The 21,642-nt window shown below is 34.1% G+C and overlaps 1 protein-coding gene across 1 annotated transcript in view; it reads right to left on the reverse strand.

Moving 5' to 3' along the window:
* Positions 1-21,642, reverse strand: part of DIAPH3 (diaphanous related formin 3) — a 438,451-nt gene that overhangs the window by 223,421 nt on the left and 193,388 nt on the right. Inside the window, exons 18-20 of the mRNA XM_074329349.1 lie at positions 14,578-14,673; positions 8,333-8,427; positions 3,536-3,637 (exon numbers count right to left, since the gene is read on the reverse strand). Coding sequence (XP_074185450.1) covers positions 3,536-3,637; positions 8,333-8,427; positions 14,578-14,673 — 293 coding nt within the window. The remainder of the gene's footprint in view (positions 1-3,535; positions 3,638-8,332; positions 8,428-14,577; positions 14,674-21,642) is intronic.

Consider the following 21,642-nt stretch of genomic DNA (forward strand, 5'->3'; position numbering starts at 1 on the left):
AGCTACATGACAAAAGTAAAACGTATTTCTAATTTACGGGTTGTATCATATATATGTATATTCTCATTGGTCTTTAATTGACTCTGGTTACTAGCATTTTGGATGTGTTACTTGTGCATACTGCCTTTCTATCAAAGATGAAATAATGTAAGTAAATGCAGATGTCCTGGTAGGGCTGCTTTTTGTTTATTGTTTTACATAATTCTTGTGTGGAAGTAAAGCTGATTATAAAATGCAAACAGCTGTAGTGACTTTATCGATTATTGTATCAAATTTGGGTGGATGTTTAAATACAACACACCTCTATGAGAAATCTGTAATTCACAAAAATCAAATTAATAAATTTACATAATTTAATAGAAGAAAAAGTAAAACTGACTGGCAAGTAACCTAACTGTGGAGTTTCAAATGATTTTTGTTAAAATGAAAACAATGCTAGAAATCACAATATCTGTCTATAGAACCTGAAAATGAAACAGCTGTTCTCAAGTCTACAGTGAAAATGAATGAAAAGGCAAGCTTTGGCTATATTTGGGAATGCAAAGGCTAGCTCAACACTTGATGACTCTTTATGACTCTGACGACTTTTCAGGTTGCAATGATTAGTACTTTAAGTCTAGGTTTATTCAATAAGCAAATGTTTTTTCTACAAGTCTTACAGGAACCTGCAGTTTAACTTACCTCAAAGTTAATAGCCCATCTTCCATAGAAACCTAATTTCGTAAGTTTGTTACTTTAAACCTGAAACTTAGTATTATGAGAATCTATACAGGAATATACGTAATTATGATCAGTTTCCTAAACTGACCAAATTATTGTATTCTTTACACAACATTGATAAAGTGAAAACATATCACTCTTTAATGAATTAGCAAATTTAATACTGAATTTTTAATCTAGAAAGAAGAAAAAACTTCAGGCATTCATACTCTCCCACACTTTTTGTCCATCATTCTTTTTTTGGCTAATTCTCAAGTATTGTTTGGAGCTTTAAGCAGGTCTCCCCCCTCTTTTTGCAGGGAGTGGAGGTTGCAAAGTAGAAGGAGCCAGATTGGGAATGGTGAAAAGTTCAAAGAAAAAGGCAAAGATGAAGAACATTACTATTTGATCATTTGACCAAAAAAACACACAACACATTTTTCAACTTTTCCCTCAAATCTCTCCCTTTCCACCAAAACAACTCTATTTTAAAATATTACTACTACTCAAATCAAAACTTAAAATACGGTGTTCAAGAATATTCATAAGCAACAGATGATAAGGCACTGTTCATATTGTCCACAACAGGTGTTTTTCAGCAGCATTGCTATTTCCACATTAAATCCCATTTGCAATCAGGTATGACCTGCATGGAATGTGTAGATTCAGGTCAAGTTTGAGGTGACAGGTCCTGAAAGGGAAGTGGTCCATCTCTGTCTTAAAATCCAGAATATAGCATCTGGCACTAGACTTTGGGAATATATTATTTTAATGTTCTAACCTCTATGAGTATATGGCTTGTAAATCATAGCGCTTTAATTTGAACTCTAGTTTTTCAAAAATTGCATAACCTGGCTATTCTATTATTTGTTTTTTTTTAATATTATTAAATTTATTGGGGTAACATTAGTTAATAAAATTATATAGGTTTCAAGTATACAATTCTATAATAAACCTGGCGATTTTAAATAAACATAAAATATTTGCTAGTTTGAATTCATTCTTCTTTGACAATCACTAGAATACAGGAATAGTTTTAAATTTTTTTTGTGATGCTATGCAACATAAAAAGTTATTTAAGTAGACATTTTCATATAAGCTTGTATATGTTTCAGATTTAATGTACATGGAAAACATTTCAGAACTATAATTTTACATTTTATGATTTTCATTCAAGAGTCAAAAAAGATAGCCAAAAATCAAAATTCTAAGTAGTCTGCAATTAACAAATTTAATGCAAATTCTCCCTCATTCATTTATTCTCACGTGGAAGACATGGCAAGTATAATGTTATATAGGGATCAAGAGAGAGACAAAGTGATCAGGTAATAGAACATAAAGCAAACATGGCATACAGGGGGGAAGAAAAAGAAAAAGAGGAAAAAAGAGCACCCTGAAGAATCGGATAAAAAAAGTGAAAAAAAACTTTTGTAAATACAGTAAGTTAAAAAGTTTTATAATAAGAATATAAGACTGTGAATAGGAAAAACCCTGATTTTTTTCCTTGTGTTTTCTATTGAGTTTAGTGAACTCTGGGGATAGGAGATGGGGAGGCCCTGCAGGGAGGGCTGAGTAGATGGGTTTGTGAAGAGACAGAAGGTGTTTAAGAGCAAATGCCTGAACATACACATATGGTATGGAGACACAGTCCTTCAACCCAAATTTTCAAAATTATATGAAATGCATGAAATGCAATTCCATCACTTCCCTGGAGGTTGGTAATAAGATAACTGAAGAAGAAAGAAAAAAATAAATCATATATATATATAGATATATACACACATCTATATACAAATATATATATATATAAAGAAAAAATAATCTTTACATGTATAAAGAAATTGCTGAAGAAGAAAAAATCTTTATATATATAAAATACATAGATATGTGTGTGCTTGTATGTATAAAAGAAAACACTAGTTTAAAGTATCGTCATGATAACAGAGTGCAACCAACCTCAAAATGATAATTTAAAGGCAGGGAAAAAGAGCAGGACAAATAAAACTTGATAAATTATTATAGTCGCAATAGAAAACTAATATATTAATACGTTATATGGAACTGAATGTTCTTTGGACATAAATTTAAAATGGAAATAATTGTTCTTCCATCTCTACACACAACATAAGCCATGTGATAATCTAAAATATTCGTGTAAAAAAAATAGAAGCTATCTGTAAATATTTAACAAAGGCATTACTTAAAAAGTAAACATGTATTATGTAGAAAAAACATTTTTAAGGAGGTTGAGATCTACTAACAACACAGTTAATATATTACACTCGAAAGTCTTCTCACCTCTTCAGACACTATCTTTTATAAAATAAAACGCTGAAACAAGATGGTGATCAAGGTGTCTCTAATATTTTTTAAAATATGTATTCTTTTTTAACCCTCATTGCTAATAAAAGACTGTATTTCTAATTTCAGATCTAAAATAGGAGACGAACTGAAGTGAGTCATTAGAACGAAAAATTGAAGCTACTTTTGCAATATGTCAGAAATACATAGCTCTAGAATAAATCATAAATATACTCTCGAGTCATAAGGAGTGCAGTTTTCATTTTACATTTTGACATTAAACAGAAAACTTTAAAAAAATCATGTTTATAGTTTTTAAAAAACTCTTCGGACTTCACTTAAGATTTGAGTTTCAATATATATTTTAAATCAAGATCATTTTCCATAAATATCCTTAGGTCAAGAAAAAAAAAAGATGGACATTAAAGGTTTGTGAGTAATACTGATGTGAAAAGGCTCGACATTTGCTTTCCTCTGTTTTGCAAAGAATAAAAATCCCCTCCAAAAACAGTTAACGCTGACAGCCAGGACTCACCACAACGGCAAACTGCTCGGGTTCACATAAGTTGTTATAGTCGCTCTTGAACTGAGACAATGAATTTAATTGCTCTTGATCAGGAAGATGCTTTATTAAGTTCTGAAAATTAAAACCAAAAGACAGTATCTTCACTAAAATGCTCCTTGAATTCCAGGAAAATTTATTAATAAACCATGGGAAGGAAATCGGTAAAGAAGTTAAGCTTTAGTCTTATTTCTAGGTAACCTCCCTTCTGTGAAGCCTGAAGCCATATTCTCTGCATCTTGAAAGCAGAGAATTTTTCTTCTTCTCTACCCAGAGTTATTATATATTCACATCAAGTACTACTGAATGTTTATTTGATTAGCTATATAATTGAGAAAGAAGAACTGAATCTATACCAAAGAAACAGCTTTCTCACCTGGATAAATGTGATCAATTACAGTTCATCTTTAGGGAATTAAATGTCAGAAATTTCAGGCAAAGCCAAACATATTTTAACACTTCACTCACAGGGATAAAAGAAATTATCATATTGCTACTAAAAGGCAAAGGAAAGCAAAGAAATCAAGGGAATCTTAATGACAGTTCTCACAAGATTTAACCAATATGATTACTGTTTAAATAACAAAAATGAAGATATCTCTAAGACAAAGACAAAGTAATTTTTCTGATGTGAAAGAAAATGTGAAAGGGCATTGAGAACACAGAATGATATACCTTGCAAATAAAAGCATATATGTACACAGGTCCTTTAGTAAGTTAGCGCCCGTGGCTATAACACCCTTTCCCTACGTCATATGCAGTTCACACACCATAGGCTGTTTGGTTGTTTTGGCTCCTTGGTCCGTGCACAGCCTTCCCAAGCCACACACTTGGACAAGAGAAACATTCCCAATGAAGAAAGACCAAGGGAACACAAATAATTACTCTTCCCTGTTAGAACATAAATGATTACACAATCCCTTGAACAAAATCTACACTGTATCAAAATATAATTGACTATAATATTGGAACAAGTTAGTGTACTGATATTAAAATTAAGAAAAAAAGAATGGTTGGTGCTCACAATCCCAAATTCTAGCATTAGTATATTCTGTGCAAGCCCAAATTCAAGTACAAATTTAAATTAAGCCTACATCATGCTATACATATTCATGGAGACAAAAATCCCCCAAAGGTGTTATTAGTTAAAAATAATGTTAGAGAATGTTATACTCATGTATCGAAGTAGTTAGATCAAAGAACAAGTTTTTGACTCACTGTGTATCTTTGGACAAAAACATGGTTGACTGGCCAAAAAACAAACAAACATAGCAATTTAAGATCATTCTTAAAAAAACGTATTGACTATGAATACTACCAACTGAATAAAAACAATGAAGGTATATGATTTTTCCCATCTATATAGAAATTTCTCTTAGTAGAACTGCCTGAGACCAAAAGACCTCGTTATTTATATTTTCTTTTAATCATTCCAGTTGACAGCTGGATTACTTAAATTATTTATTACATCAGGCCTCTAAATTCTTTAGCATTCTTTACATGACCACCCAGTCCCCTTGAATATTTTTAGTTAATATACAGAGGGTGCCAAAAGAAATTTATCCACATGTTAAGAAAGGAAAACTGTATTGAAATTGTAATACTTAATATATATCGATAACAAAAGATGAGCACAAGTCATGTTTGACTTCTGCAATTACAAGAGGTGCTCAAAGTGGTTGCTATCAGCATCCAGACACTTTTTTTTTAAAGGTTATTGTGGTGACAATGGTTAGTAAAGTTACATAGGTTACAGGTATACAATTCTGTATTACATCATCTATATAGCACATTGTGCGTTCACCACCCAGAGTCAGTTCTTCCAGACACTTGCGATTATGGTGAACTACTGCTTGAGCAACGTTGACTGAAGTGTCCACTTGTATACATTTTTGTGACACTCCCGTATAACTAAATTTTAATCTCTCATCAGAAATTTATTAATTTTTCACTTCACTATTTTTGCTTCCTAGAATAATAAAACTATTGTGATTTGTTAACAGTACAGTACAAGCCCCACCTTAGTCTGTCCCTTTACCGTATTCCCCACATACTTCACAAATCCTAGGGTCCTACCAATTAAACCCTTCACAGCTGCCCACACCCACCCAGCTTTTCCCTCACAGCTCAGGGTATTATTACTGTCAGAATAATTGCCCCTCACTCCATTACTCATACAACCCTTCTGCCCTTTTCTGCATCCACACTGTATTCAACCTTTTAGAGCCCTTATCTGCAAACATAACACCTCTAGCACTCCCCTAACACGTTGTCTAGTTCTAAAACAGTCTTAAATCAGCTACATTTCTCTTGTTCTATAGTTTTATATACATAAACGCCATCTCCCTTGCCACACAAAGAATTCCAGAAAGGTAAAGTCTGTGTCTGATAGAGCATCATACAGTGTCCTGCACATAGTTAGCACACACACACACACACACACGCACACAAATTGCTAACGCCCACACACAAAAATATATTAAATGAATTAATACAAGACTGATGGGACAAACATAGGTAAATGGGTAATAAACGAAGTGGAAAAATAATATCAATACTGACATCTTGCTATATACGCACATGAATAAATAAATACCCCACAATGAAATCATGACAGTGAACAAAACCTACCAAAATGATGGTTATTACAAAGTAATGCTTTCTCCATGCCCTGTTCAAAATAGGCAGTTCTTCACTTTACAACTAGGAACATTTTTTTTTTAATTTATTGGGGTGACAATTGTTAGTAAAATTACATAGATTTCAGGTGTACAATTCTGTAATACATCATCTATAAATCCCATTGTGTGTTCACCACCCAGAGTCAGTTCTCCTTCCATCACCATGTATTTGATCCCCTTACCCTCATCTCCCACCCCCCACCCCCCTTACCCTCTGGTAACCACTAAACTATTGTCTGTGTCTATGAGACTTCAAATAGCATGACATTCTTGTTTTTAAATGAATATATTAAGACTTTGCATATGTCTAAACTAAAGTTTTAGATTTTAATCTCCTAAAACTGGTTTTCTTCTCTCATAAGTGGAGGAGGCAAATCAATGACCCAGCCTCCCCAAGATGTCCACATCGAATCCCCGGAACCTGTGAGAATATTAAGTTACAGGACCAAGGGGATTAAGGTCTCTATCACCTGATCTTAAAATAGGGAGATTATCCTGGATTATCTGGATGTGCCCCATGTCATCATAAAGGTCCTTAAAAGTGGAAGAGGGAGACATCAAGTGAGAGAGACATGTCTATGACAGAAAGGTACAGAGAGATGCAACACCGCTGGCTCGGAAGATAAAGGAAGGTGTCCATGGGCCAAGGAAGGGGACCCCTGAGGAGGGGGAAAAGGCAAAGAAAGGAATTCTTCCTTAAAGCCTATGGAAAGAAATACAAGCCTGCCAACACCTGGACTTAACACAGTCAGGTCCAGACCAGACTTCTGTTTCACAGAAACGCAAGATAACACATTCGTGATAGTTTAAGCCACGAAATTTGCGGTAAATTATTATAGCCGTAATAGAAAACCAATATATTAATGTTACATGGAACTGAATGTTCTTTGGACACAAATTTAAAATGGAATTAATTGTTCTTCCGTCTGTACACAACAAAAGCCATGTGATCATCCAAAACATTTGTGTAATAAGGTTAGAGGCTACTCCGTAAAAATTTTACAAATGCAAGATTAAAAAGCAAACATGTATTAAGTAGAAAAAACATTTATAAGGAGGTTGAAATCCACTAACAACAAGGAACATACACAATCAATAATAGACAAAATTCTACCAAAAAGAAACCGCTGCAGGGAAAGGACTTAAAGAAGAGTTGTTGTTAGTAAGGTAGTTCGTGAGTCTCAGGGACTCAGCCCAAACCACTAATGCGATTATATTATCACCACAATTAGAAGACATGATAGGAGAAACAAAACCAACAACAACTCCTAAGGTTACCATTTACTGATGAATTAAAACATCTAGAATAATTTTAATTGCCTGTTGACACTCACAAACAATTCTTGTTTTGTTTTTACTGCTAAAACATTCTTTTCCTTCCATTATAAAAATAAAAGATAGCAACTGAAAGATATCCTCTTGCTATATAATTTTTTATTTGATTCTCTAACTTTAAATTCTATCAAGATATGTATTATTGATGCCTTATGTGGAATTCAGCAAGTAACTTTGGCATCGTACTAGCATTCCTTAAATAATACTGTGAGGAGAAACCACTTAAAAAATCTCCCAGCTTTCTGAATGAATTCAGAATATTATGCAGTCTCTAGTATTCATAGAAGCACAAGTAACTCAAGGAAGGGTCATTAGTAAAGGTAACTCTACAAGGTTAGTAAAGGTAACTCCCTCAATATTTTATATCTAATAGTAATACAGCTTTATAAGACAAATAAACCTGATAAAAACATACTCTATAAAGGTTATACACCTAAATTTAAATTAACATATTATTCAGCTTAACTGTAACAAACACATAAAAGTAAAATTAAACAATCCGACGTTCAAAAGAAAGTCATTTAAAATAATTGAAATGTATTCATTTTGATAGCATTATATTTAGTTTGCCGTTAAGAGAAGATGCAGAGTTTTATCTCCTGGCAATGCAGAAGTTATGCTAAAACTCATTATGCAGCAATGATTTTCCAGTTGAATGATTTGGTTTAAGAATTTTGCTTCACTTACAGATTTCTATTTAATGAGAAGTCTGCAATGAAATATAGGAATGTAAGGTCTCTGCCTGTTTGTTTACCTGAATCATAGACTCTGCTAACTGTGTTTCATCCACTTCCAATATCATCATTTTGATTTCTTCGTATGGTACCCGAAATGAGCTCAGGAAGATTGCTAAAGGGGGGAAGGGGAAAGAGTTCATAATGATTAAAGTAAGAAAAGAATTGAGATACAGTTCTATTTATATAATGAAAAATAATTCAAAAAATGACAGATTTTAAACATTTAATATAATTACGGAGGGGGAAGTTTCATTAGCACATTTTATAGTCTTCTCCAGGCTTAGAACTACTGTTTAAAGAACAGTCCTATATTATTATGCTGATTATGATGTTGATTTCTATTGCAATGGTGCCAACTTTCATGTGATTAAAAATAAACTGAAATATGTTTGGTACACTATGAAAATATCACATTGTAAAGAAAAGAACCACAAAACTCCAATATGTGCATGTAATATTTGTCTAAACGTGTGTTATTAGCTTGTATAATATCTCCCAGACCTATTAAATAATTCAGAAATAAATATTTTACGAAAACTGCTGAACAGTGCATTAACACTTTTACAAGTTATAATATACTTCACTGTACAGAAATATTGGAAACATTATTCCAGAAAAAGAGCCTTTGCATGTAACTAAAGCTTAAATATCCAATATTAGAAAACAAACTTTAATGGAAAACTATCAAACTGAATTAGATGGCATAAAGTGTTATTCTGAGAATTCCAATATTATTTACTTTTTTTTTTTTGATATCTCATATACAGTGTTCCCCCGAAAATGAAACTTAACAGGAAAATAAGCCCTAGCATGATTTTTCAGGATGATATCCCCTGAACATAAGCCCTAATGCGTCTTTTGGAGCAAAAATGAATATAAGACCTGGTCTTATTTTCGGGGAAACACGGTATCTAGTGTTAAAACACAATGATCTCCTCAAAAGCTACCGAAGTATATGAGGATATTTTCACAGCATTAGATTTAATACTTTTGCTGTTCTCCCTTTATTCTACTATTATTATGTTTCTTCTCTCCAGTGACAGATACCATTTTTCGAACATACTCAGAACCTGCTAACGACTAGACCATTTATTTATTTTATATACTGAACCTATGTCATTTTGTCAGTAGGTATTTTCAAATAAGGACACTTTTTCGTAAGAGTCAGAAAATATGATCTCCTTCCTTCATAGAGTGAGGTTGTATTCCAGATTCCTGAGGATACCATGTGTCATCTATAGCTGAATAATAAAGACACTATCTGTGTTCTTATCAGCAGCTTCATTCACACATTTCTGAACTCAAACAGTCATAAATCTGAAAATGCAGTGCTAGAAATTATGGATATGGATAATCCTTAATATCCGAAGAAAAAGGTGAAATAAAGGATCTAAACGATATTGTAACAGACAGAGATTAATGGAGTTACTAAAGGATTACTCCACAGTAGACACTAGAAAGCACAAACATATAATAACTACATAGATGCTCTCGAAGAGTAATCAATGAATAATTGATGGGGAGGGAATAAAACTACACCTGAACATCATGTACAAAACAAGTTGCACATGGCTATAGAATTAAATGTAAACATTAACAACAGAAAGGAATACTAAAAGAAATCTAACATGGCAAATTAGCTCTTTCATGGTTAAAGAAGGACTTCTTAATCATAAAAAACCGATGAAAAACCTGAAAAGATTGATATCTGACAATATAAAAGAAAAACACTAATGTCAAAGCACTTAAAATAATTAAAAAGCAAATAAGCTGGAAGGATAAACTTGCTTCAAAATTCAGAGTATTTGTTTTCCTTCATTTAGAATACTGTAAGATTCAAGTAGGAAAATGGGCAAAATGTATGTAAACTCAATTAAAAGAATAAGAAAAAAATGACAAAAAGGTAACATGCTAAACCTCAGAAAAAAACAAATTGAGAATGCAAATTGTTAAAATATAATCTGAATTGAAAGCTAAGTAAAATTAATCAGAATCCTTGAGATTATTTCATTTGAGAAACAATAAATTCCACTCAAGAAATCTAATCTACAGTAACAATAACAAATAGAAAAGGTTACAATGTTAAATAATCAAAAAGATAGAATTCCTCTGAGATGTAATACAGTAATTCAGAGTGACAGAAATGATAGCTTTACATTTTGGGCAGGATGGCAAACTAGAAAGACACATTAAAAAAAATCTAAAAATGTATATTTTTAACTTAATCATAAATGTATTTCTGAGCAGTTCTGAAAGGAAAGAAAGCAGAAATCCTGGGAGAAAATAATCATCTAAAGAAATGAAATAGAAGTTTGAAACACTGGGCAGGAAAAAACAAGACATTATTAAAAAAACAAGAAACTATGAGAAAAAAATATAGAGCTTTTAGAAATCATATGTAGACATGAAATTACTGAAATTATAAACTCAACACATAGATTAGACATCAGATAAAGAGAAAATTTGTGACATGAAAGACATAAGCAAAGAAGCTATCCAAAGTGTCACATAAAGAGATGGAAAAATACTAGGTTATGAGACACAGCAAATTACAAAGGATACCTAAAAAACCTACTTGGAATTCCAAAAGGAAATCACAAAAAGAACAGGAAAGAAGCATATATGAAGAAACAGAGAATTTTCCAGAATTACAGAGAGACACAAAACATCAGATCAAGGAGACTGAAGAACCCCCAAACATGATAAATTTAAAAAATTAAAAAAGCCATACTACATCATTGTAAAACACCAAGAATTGGGGAAGCTATAGAGCAGGAATACTCAAGCCCTGATGGTGGAAGAGAAAACTGGTACAAACACAGAACAGGTATATATTAATACTTAGAACAGGAATCCCCACACTTTTTCTCTATAAAGATCCACATAGTAAATATTTTAGGTTCTGTGAGCCATACAGTTGGTCACAACTCAGCTCTGCTATTGTAGTACAAAAGCAGCCAGAAACAATGTGTAAATAAATGTGTTGGCTAAGTTCCAATAAAACAGACAGTGGACAAGATTTAGCCTAAAGGCCATAATATGCAACACCCTTCCTTAATAACACCAAAAATGGGAAACCCAAATTCAACCAAGCATTGAATGAATAAAGTATGAAATCCAAAATTTACTTTGCAGATAGATATACTTTATTCCTTTACTTTCTTCTATGTTTATAATTAGCCACTACATTCAGGTATTATTCCACAATTAAATTAACGTACACATTAAACACATATTTAGAAAGAATGAACAATTTTCTTTTAATAGTTTATGAAGAAATTCTTTTGCGGAAAACATTTGCTATAACTAAGGGCAAAAAAATTACACAAGAGTTGAAAATGGCCTAATGCATAACATATAATACAAAAGTATAGAACTTAATTTTTTTAAATACTTAAAAGTTACGGAGAATAACATAAGACTCAGTTAAAGTCTCCAAAAGATGCATTAAAATCAATCTTTTTACTAACATGCGTCTTATCCTCCAAAATGTGATTATATAGAACCCAGTGGGAAGCTTTGAGTTCAGTGAACGAGTGTAAAATGTGCAGATTTTGGAACCAGTCACACATGTTCTCTTCAAGGGAACTGATAAATATTTAAATGTGTATGCTAATTTGTAGACTTCTGAGTTCCTCCCTTTACAGTTCTATTACCCACTCCAAAAAGTCTGGTAAAGCCTATGAACCTTGCACAACTCCCAAGCCATCTCTTAACCCTAGAATGGTTGGAATTCTGTTTTATGCTGTGCCCATAGTTTTTGCAAAATCTTTATGAATTCAAAATATAGGGAACCTGACTCACCTTTAAATAAAAAGATAAATAAATGAGTGAACTTTAGACTCTTTCCTCAAAATTCTATAGAATATTTCATTTAAGAGAAATTATCTTAGATTTCTAAGTGACAAGAGAGTCTTATCACAATCACAAGACTCTCAGAATTCAGTATCTCAAAGGACTGAATTTCATAGACAAAAACCAGCTGTGAATTTGAACTATAATTACAGTAAAGATTATAAGACTGCTAAAGCTTCTTAAAGCTTAAATCATAACACTTGCTGCAATAAGAGAGGGCAAGAATAATCCTAGAATGGATTACATCATAATATGACAGTATAAATTCTGGGCCTTTTGATCTTATATTTTAAAACATGTTTAGCAATTAAATGAATGGATATATATCCTCTAGACAAAGTAAATAAGACAAACACTATCCTTCTCTATGAGAATGCATTTGTTTAAATCTCTAAACAGGAATGGATATGACTTATACCTATCAGCCATTTTCAAAATGAGCGATCTTAACCACTTAACTGCTACTCCTACCAGATTCCCTACCTATATAATGTCAAACTACTACCTACATGGTGGGCTATAGTAAAGATTAAGGAGCCAAATGCAGAACTAGCACAGAAAGGTAATCAGTAATTATTAACTATTACAATTAAATTTGAAATCCTACTTAGCACATGTCCCATAACATAGAAATAATGCGAAAGAACCCTGTCTAACAAGTCAATTACTCAACTTGGAGATGGGTGTGTAGACTAACTTATGACTGACCCATAAAAAAAAGAGTTTTATTCAAAACAATATTTCTTCAGGATGTCTAATGAGACTATTTATAGAGTCAAGATTAGGAATTTATAATGCAGGTCATGGGCATTTTTCAAGACAATAATCATCTTGACTTCTGGTCAAGATGGTGGAGTAGAATATTGAATGTCAACTGAAATTGAAAAAAAAATTTTATTACTATTATAAAAAGAGAAAGTTAATTAAACACGTGACATGTAAAATGGACCCAAAAATAATAATAAAAAGAATCATCTCAGATCACAGAACTTTTTGACATATCTCAATGCTTTGAATTGAGATAACATTCCTTTAAGAGGGACAATTCCCTGAAGTACCCATATCATGTAATAGTCCCCCAAACTTCAGTCATCTAAGCAAATAACAAAAATATTAACAATATATATATTTCGAATTCAGACTACATGCCCATCACACATCTGAAAGACAGGACTCTTTTACTTACGCCCCTCCTACCAGGCTTGTGGACACCATTCTGGCTGCTACTCTGGGTGAAGGGAAAGACACTACAGCTTCTTGCACAAGCAATTAAATGCTGCCACACAAAAGATACCTCATCTCCACTTGCACTGTCATCGGTCCAAGCAAATCATGACTGACACTTAACTTGAAAGAGGCTGGGATTTGCAGTCAATTTGTGGCCAGAAATAAAGGACTGTGTATTGGCCAATAGCATTAACGTCTGTCTACTATCCACAGAGATCTCAGCAATCCTGCTTGAAAGGGATGGCCCTCTGTCACAGTGAATACGAGACAAAGGAAGTTCCAGAACTTTCACAAAAGGAAAGTCAACTGCCTTTTACAGACACTGCCTCTAACTTAACTCCCTCCTTAATCGATGGCATGGATCTTTATCCTCTCAACAAAGAATTGTTTTGTTCCAATAGTTGCTAAAAGCTCACTTGAGGCATGTAATGATTGAAAGGGAGACTAAAAGCCATGTTAATTCTCCATGTCTTTAGATTCTCCACATTATATCCCACTTGCACCATCAGAAAGTAATATATACTGATATTATCTCAGTTCCAAGAAGAACTATCTTTGATGCATTTAAGAGACAGTTAGAAATGAGTTAGAAGCAAAACTATTTGCCCTCTTCTCCCAGAGTAATTCAGTCAGGAAGACAATTCAATACTAAGTATTTAGGTCTCTGTAACAGTAATTAAATCTAAAATATTTCCAGTCAGTACTTTTGAGAAAAGGCTTTGAACTGCTCAGATGGAATAATGAAATTCATTTTACTCATCATCCTTTATTTCCATTAATATTCCAACCTCCTTTGTGTGTGATCAAGTATCACAAATAATAGAGATTCAGAGGTATAAAAGAAATAATCCACTACCCTTTTTTTAAAATATGATGTCATCTAAATTCCTTATTTCTTTATTTATATACTTATAAAGGAGACTTTAAAGGGTAGTTTTCTTTCAGTTATGAGAGATACATTATCATTCTAAACCCTTTTCTTAGTTTTGTCTTCTAATGTATTAATCTTTTGAAGCATTTAAACCATAAGTTTCCTAAAGGAAAGTTACCTTTGCCTTTATTACACAAATAATAATAAAATAACATAAAATGAAAAACGTCATAAAGAAAATGAAATAATTTAAAGAAACCACCTCCTGTGTGTTTTGCTAATTTAATAGTATTAAAATCTGATACTTACAAAGGTTCTGAGCAATTTTAGAATCTAGAAATTTAAGTTCTTTAATTTTTTTCTTAAGAGCTTTCTTCTCTTCAAAATCTTCCTCTTCTCTTCTCTCTGTAAGACCAAGGATGCATCCACGTTAGGAACAGTAAGGCACTCAGCTGCCAAAGGATAGGATGTGAACATTCTATCATCAAAAAATCCCAAGAAAGATACAAAGCTTTTAAATTACAGTTATAAAAATAGTGAAATAATAGATATCCCAAGACCTAAACTATGTCAGATAGGCACTGATGGTTCTTATGCTGGAAAAACTACTAAGAATAAATATTTGAAGGTCCAACAGGGAAAACAAAAATAAAACTAATATTCACTATGGAAACCAATACCATCATATGCAAGAATAAGTAGAGTTAGCTCATTTGAACAGTATACAACACACTATAAAATTATATTACCGACACTTAGGATAAGAAGTTAGCTCTGAGAGTGCTAAACAAAAACAAGCACCCAGCTCTTTTATGTTTGATATACCATGCTTATTTAAAACATATAGCTCATACAAAACTGGAAGAGCACATTGTTTTCCATTTGTTTTCCAAATCTTTGAAAGATGGCAAATTATAATTACATTATTTTTATATTAGGAAAGCATATTATAATTACATGTTTTGGTGAGACAGAGATCAAATTTTATATTTTTCAAAATATTTATTAACTAATTATCTCTGTATCATTTTATGAATACTCTGCTACCTTTCTCAACTGATTTTACACTACACTTTTATCATATACTTGTTTTTCTGGAATTCTGTTCCATTGTTCTATGTACTACTGTTCTAGTACTACTCTGTCTTAAGCATTGTAGATTTATGGTATAGCTTATTAATTGGCTGTTCTTCCCTTTCTAAGTTTTCTTCACTTTTCTCGCTCATTTATATTTCCACATGAACTTTAGAGTAATTCAAAAGGTTTGAAAATAAAATCTAATTGAATTGTATTTGAATCACAATGTGTTTGTAAATAGACTAAGGAGATCTGATACATTGACAACTTTCAAATTTCACAGTCATGAACATGACATGTGTCTATAGTTATTCAACTAAATGCAGTATTCTTCATAGGCAACCTGTATATTTATTGTTAGTGTTGAGTGTCCCTAATATGCCTAAATTATAGTCTCAAGTATTTGGAGGTGGGTGGTTAATTCCTCACTATACTTTGCAACTAGTTAACGCTAGAATATAGAAACTATGCTCAATTTTGCAGTCATGTTTTATAATCAGTCACTTTATTTATTCTTTCTTTCAAATAATACATACTAAGCATCAACTGAAAGGGATTATGCTGAGCAATATAGAAACAATACTAGACAAAACAGAGACATCCTGGCCTCACAGAATTGAGGGGCCAATAGAGGTGAACGAAAGGTAAGTGGCAATTACAATACATTGATACAATTTCCTTGTTTTGTTAAGAACCATAGGAGAATAAGGAAGAGCCCTTAACCCATACTTGTCAGGGACAGTCTGCCTTTAATAAATGATACTCATCAAAAGCTTGAAAGAGAAAAAGAGAGGCAGGTGAGAAGGTTTTGGGGTGGAGAGAGGAAGGACCAGATAACGGAGGGTCTAAAGGTGTAAAAACTTGAAGGGCACAGAAAGAAGTGAGAAGAGTCAGAGCAGAGAATATTGAGTGGGAGAAAAAAAAAAAATGACACCAGAAACTAATCAGGCACCGGTTCATACAAGACCTTTTAAGCCAGGTTAAGAAGTCTGAATTTTATTTTTCGAGCAATGAGGAGCTGCCGAAGGTTGAAGTATGTGAGAGACATCAAAATAATGGCATTTGAGGAAAAACTCAGGATGTTGAAGATGAAAAAGTGATAAAAGTAACGGCAGAGGGCAAGACGAAGGGACCTAAAGTAATCCGAATGTCAGTCCGTGGCTCCCTCACCTAGAGAAGGAGCTGCTGGGACAAAGAGAACGGATGCGTCCGGAAAGAAGAATCCAGCCACATCTGTCACCTGAATTCCAGACCTGAATAGCCAACTGAGGATTCTCAACATCTCTACCTGGATGTCTACTGGCAACTTCGACTTAACATGCCCCAAACCACATACACACACCTGCACACCTGCTCTTCTAGCAGCTTTCATCAACTCAGAAAATAGGAATACTCTTGTCGCAATTGCTCAAGTCCAAAAGCTTGAAGTCATCCTTTCTACGATTTCCCTCAAATTGTAGAAATTAGTGAATCCAGTCAATTGTGACTCCAAAACTGTCACTAAAATAAGAGTTCCCCACCATCTCCCTGACTGCTACCTCTCCCCTGCCTGTGGCTACCATCCTTTGTCTCCTGGACCACAACCACTTTCTAACTCCTCTCCCACCTCCAGGCTTGCCAACCGTAGTGTCTTCACTGTGATGCAGCAGAAGGATCCTATTAAACCTTAATGGAAAAGCTTTCCCGTACTACTGGATATAGAATAGCAAACCCCCCCACCCCCCCATCCCTGTGTTCCCTATCATCACCGCTTTTGCCCTTTTATCTCCCCCACAACACTTACTCCTCACATATCGTACATGTGATATTGTCTCTCTTTCCTCATTAGAAAACAACTTCCTTAGAAACTGTTCACCACGTGTCCTCAGCACGAAGAGTAAGGCCTGGAACATAGCAGACGCTCAATAAATGCCTGTTACATGTATGGCTCTTTGTGTGTATTACATAGGAACCCTCAAGCTAAAGCGGAAGGAAGGGGGCACTCAGGTTTCAGGAACCAAGCAGATGATGGTGCTGTTGAATTGGTCCAGTTTTAAACATGTTCAGTTTGAGGGGCTCTTATGCATCCACATGGTCATGTATAAGACGAAGCTGGATGTACAGATGTGGAGAAGAGAAATACTGAATGCAGAGACAGGTCCTGTCAGTTATGCCCCTCACTGTCACAGGCCTCCCAGCTACCAGCAAACAATGACACGTGTCTCCTTAGTCTGAGTATTTAAACCTCCTCCTTGTCTTGTTATATTGGCTAGAATTCTCAGATGAAGGCTAATAACACTTATATTAGTGGACTTTGTTTCCTTAACCTAACCAAATGGCAATCCTCTACTTTTCAGAAAATGTATATATTTTATTTTCTTATTTTTGTCACTTAGAAAAGAGAAGATTCTAATTTTTTTTTTTTTTTTTTCATCAGCTTAGTTCTCAATTTCAGTACCTTTTCACATTCTGGAACATTTTCTAGTCTACCTAAACAAGTCAAATAAACTAGCAACCTTTAATTTTAAATTGCATTTACTGAACATCTACTAGGCATTGCACTGAACACTTTCTATTGGACTTCCTTACATAATTTTCATAATAGTCATACTCCTACTATTATCATTGTAACAACAACAAGAAAAATAATGCTTAGGGAAAGTAACTTCAAGCAACAGATAAAAGAATGAAGATCACCAGACTTTGACTCCAGTATTCTTTCCACTGATTGTGGATATATAGGTGTCACTTCAAAACAAACAAACAAACAAACACACACAAAAAAAACCAGTGTACCAAGCAATCTTGACCACTTCAACTTTTAAATTAGAGACAGAAGCAACTTTATCAATTCTGCCTTTTTATAAAAATGACATATCAGCATACCACAAATGGAATAAAATGATGGTTTTTCTCCTCTCTTCTCTATCATACAGTCAAAGGATGGTTGGGAAAAGATGGAATTGACACAGTGGGTAAATATGGACAAAGGAATAGGAAGAAGAAAAGTTTCCCAAGAGAGAAAAAAAGAGAATTCAGAGAAAAAAAAAGGTGAAAATATGCTTTTATTGATATGAAACCAGATAATCAGTCCGTTATCCAAATAGACTGATTTGGATACAACCTTTCATATGGAGAAATACTAAAATGTTGGGAAAAAAAACAAAAACACAGCCCGATAATGGACAGCCTCACATCAGTGTAACACCAGTGAAAATGTCTATGCATAGGTTACTGACAAACAGGCGCTAAATATTAGCATCGATAACAAGGCTGCATTAAAGAGCAATAAGAATAAAGGAGGACATTTAGTGGGAGTAAAGTTTTTACACAAAATCCCATTTGAGTTACCCACGCTGACACTATCTCTGTGAAATACTAGCCAGAGGACCATCAGGTTTCCGCAGGGAAATCAGGCTTGAAATCTAGACACCAGGTTGGGCATCCCGCCCCCGCCACTGAACCTCACTGTGGCTTACATCTAGAACCTGGGACACTGGCCCTCTAACAGGAGTTGTGGGTGTGAAATGAGGTGATAATTACCTTCCTGTGACCGTCCCCCACTTCCAGCAGTGACAGAGAAATAAGGGACCAGAATCAGAGTGCTTAACCCAACTCCGGAGCTGACAGGTGAGCACATTTTAAGATTCATCCCACCCACAGGTGGAGCTCTTCTAAAGCCAGCACAAAATACACTTTCACTAAAAGACTAGATTGTTGCAAGTGTCAGATGAAACTCTGAATCAGAAAGTCAGATTTATTAGAGCCATCTATAGCTGTGATCTAGCGTTTTTGCTATTAGAGGTTTGTGTTTAATCTTTCTTCCTGGAGATGTGTAAGGCTGCATTTTTCCGAGAGAAGAGTAATACTGTTCAAAAATGGTTCTGATCACTAACACAGCATATGCCACATTTTATAAGGATTTTATGTCAGAATGAAGTCAAAGATGAATCAAAGATAACAAAACTTTCTGTTTCCAAGAGCCAAAAACTGACAGTCTTTTTAAATTAAATTTTCTCATTATTCTTTTTCTATTTCCAAAGTTTCAAACCAGCAGCAAAATTATATTTAAAAATCCCCTTTCAAAATCTCATTTCATAGTAAATTTTCAATTAAAAATCATAATTCCATGGCATATGGTTATACATCTAATTCCAGTTCATTTTCTATTGTGTTTTAATCAAAATGATTAAAAATATCACCTTTGTCAGGAGGTGATATTTTTGGACAACTGCAAAAAACTCTAGAATACAAAGCTCTAAATTTGTAAGTTATCTAGTAGAGACAAAAAAGTTTTCTCTTTCCATAACTGATTAGAGTAGTCCTCCCTCTTATCTGTAGCTTAACTTTCCACGGTTTCAGCTACTCACAGTTAACTGAGGTCTGAAAATATTACATGAAAAACTACAGAAATAAGCAATCCCTAAGTTTTAAATTACGTGCCATTCTGAGTACCTCATTTCATCTCATCATGTAGGAATCCTATCACCTCACGTCATCACAAGAGGAAAGGTAAATACAGTACAGTAAGATATTTATCATAGTTTTGTCTGTGTCGGAAAAAATATGGTATATATAGTGTTCGGTACTACAAGCAATTTCAAGCATCAACTGAGAGTCTTGAAACATTCCCCACAAATAAGGGGGAACTATTTTATTTTAAATCAGTGAATGCCACTAATAATTGTTTATTCTATTTTGTTAGTACTTCCTGGTTAAATGTATTTAACATCAAAATGTTTTTAAAATACTAAGCATTTCCATTTTTTAGGTATTCATTTAGCACTAATGCTATTAAATATTGCATGTTACATGTTTACAATAAATTACCCTTCATTCATTAGATTTTTACACTAGCCTTGGGAGGATACAAGAAAGCATACCGGATTAAATAAGCATTCTCTGTGACACTGACAGAAGCCAATAAACTAAACTCAACTACAAAAGTAAAGCAAGCATAAATCATGTATTTAGGAAATGAAACTGAAGGCTCGCAGTCTTCAAATGGGATGAGAGGTAGGGGCAAGGGGACATCTGAAAACTAGAGATTGCTGGCATTAATTGGGGTTTTCTTCTCACTTTCTAATGATGGAGGTTCTAAGAGGCTAATTGAGTATCAAAATTTTATAGGGTCCACATTTTAGAAATAGAACAGCCCTTGAGTATGAAGTTTTCACCACCTCGTTCCATGAGGCAACCTAAGCACAGACTATGAGTCACTTGGCCACAGTTGGGACAGACAAGGGCCCTGACCACCACACCACAGGCCCAGAACTGCCTCCGGGGCAGGGAACCTGCATGAAGAAAGCGGTCTGCAACCGAGCACATGGGAGAGAGGGAACTCCCCAAGCTTTGCCTTTACCTGCAACTGAATTTCCCTTGCTGTGCATGTTCCATGGGAGAGGGAGTGGGGAGGGGAGTGGTCCTGGGGGAGGGAAGAGAAATGCCTGGTCTCCTGAACACAATGAGCAGAATTTAAAGCTATGGAAAGACAACATCAAAAACACTCTATTTTCACCCGGCGCTACCTCTCAAATGGTGGCCTACTTTGCATGAGGCTCAGTTTTTCAGCCACACAGTGTGGATAGAATGAATGTTCCAGGGAGTCTCAAAGGGCAGAATCTGAAAACAGCCAAAGGCTAAGAAAGGAAAACAGATTTGTAAATGTTACTACTGCTGGTGGTTGTGATACGACAATACGTTTCAAGGAAGATTTAGGCAGCTCGAAGGCAGAAAGATGGAACACAAAAAAGTGAAAACTTGGAACGGATTACTTTTTAAGTAGGCAATACACCCTTGGCAAAACGTCAAAGTAAATGCTTTGGTATTGAAAACCATAATTGTGTAAGTAGCTTTAGTCATATCTGATCTGTCAAACCCAGTTTTAATATTTTTAGGCACATAAATAAATGACTAGGTATCTAACCACATAGAAAACAAACAGGAGAAACAGGTTATTTTTCTATTCAAATATTAATACGTGACTGCCATAACTAAACAGAGTATTTTGCTAGCAAAACGATGTCTGTTTGGCAATTCCAGGCTACGAATGATATAATATATAAGAGTGGCTGAAACACTAAATAAAATTTTGTGGAATAGATTATTTCAATTACAGCAATCATCATAAGTATAGCAAATAAATGCGTATTTCTCTTGATATGACATTCTAATTACTGGACAATGTCACCAACCAAATAGCTTGGAAAGACCTTGCTCTATACCTGAAGTCTTACAACAGACATGGAGAAGGATTCCACTATTTCACAAACCCTTCACTAGAGCTGAGTCCAGATTTTGTTTTTACCCCTTACTACT

This window comes from Rhinolophus sinicus, linkage group LG04, assembly GCF_036562045.2.
Source record: "Rhinolophus sinicus isolate RSC01 linkage group LG04, ASM3656204v1, whole genome shotgun sequence".
Lineage (NCBI taxonomy): Eukaryota > Metazoa > Chordata > Mammalia > Chiroptera > Rhinolophidae > Rhinolophus > Rhinolophus sinicus.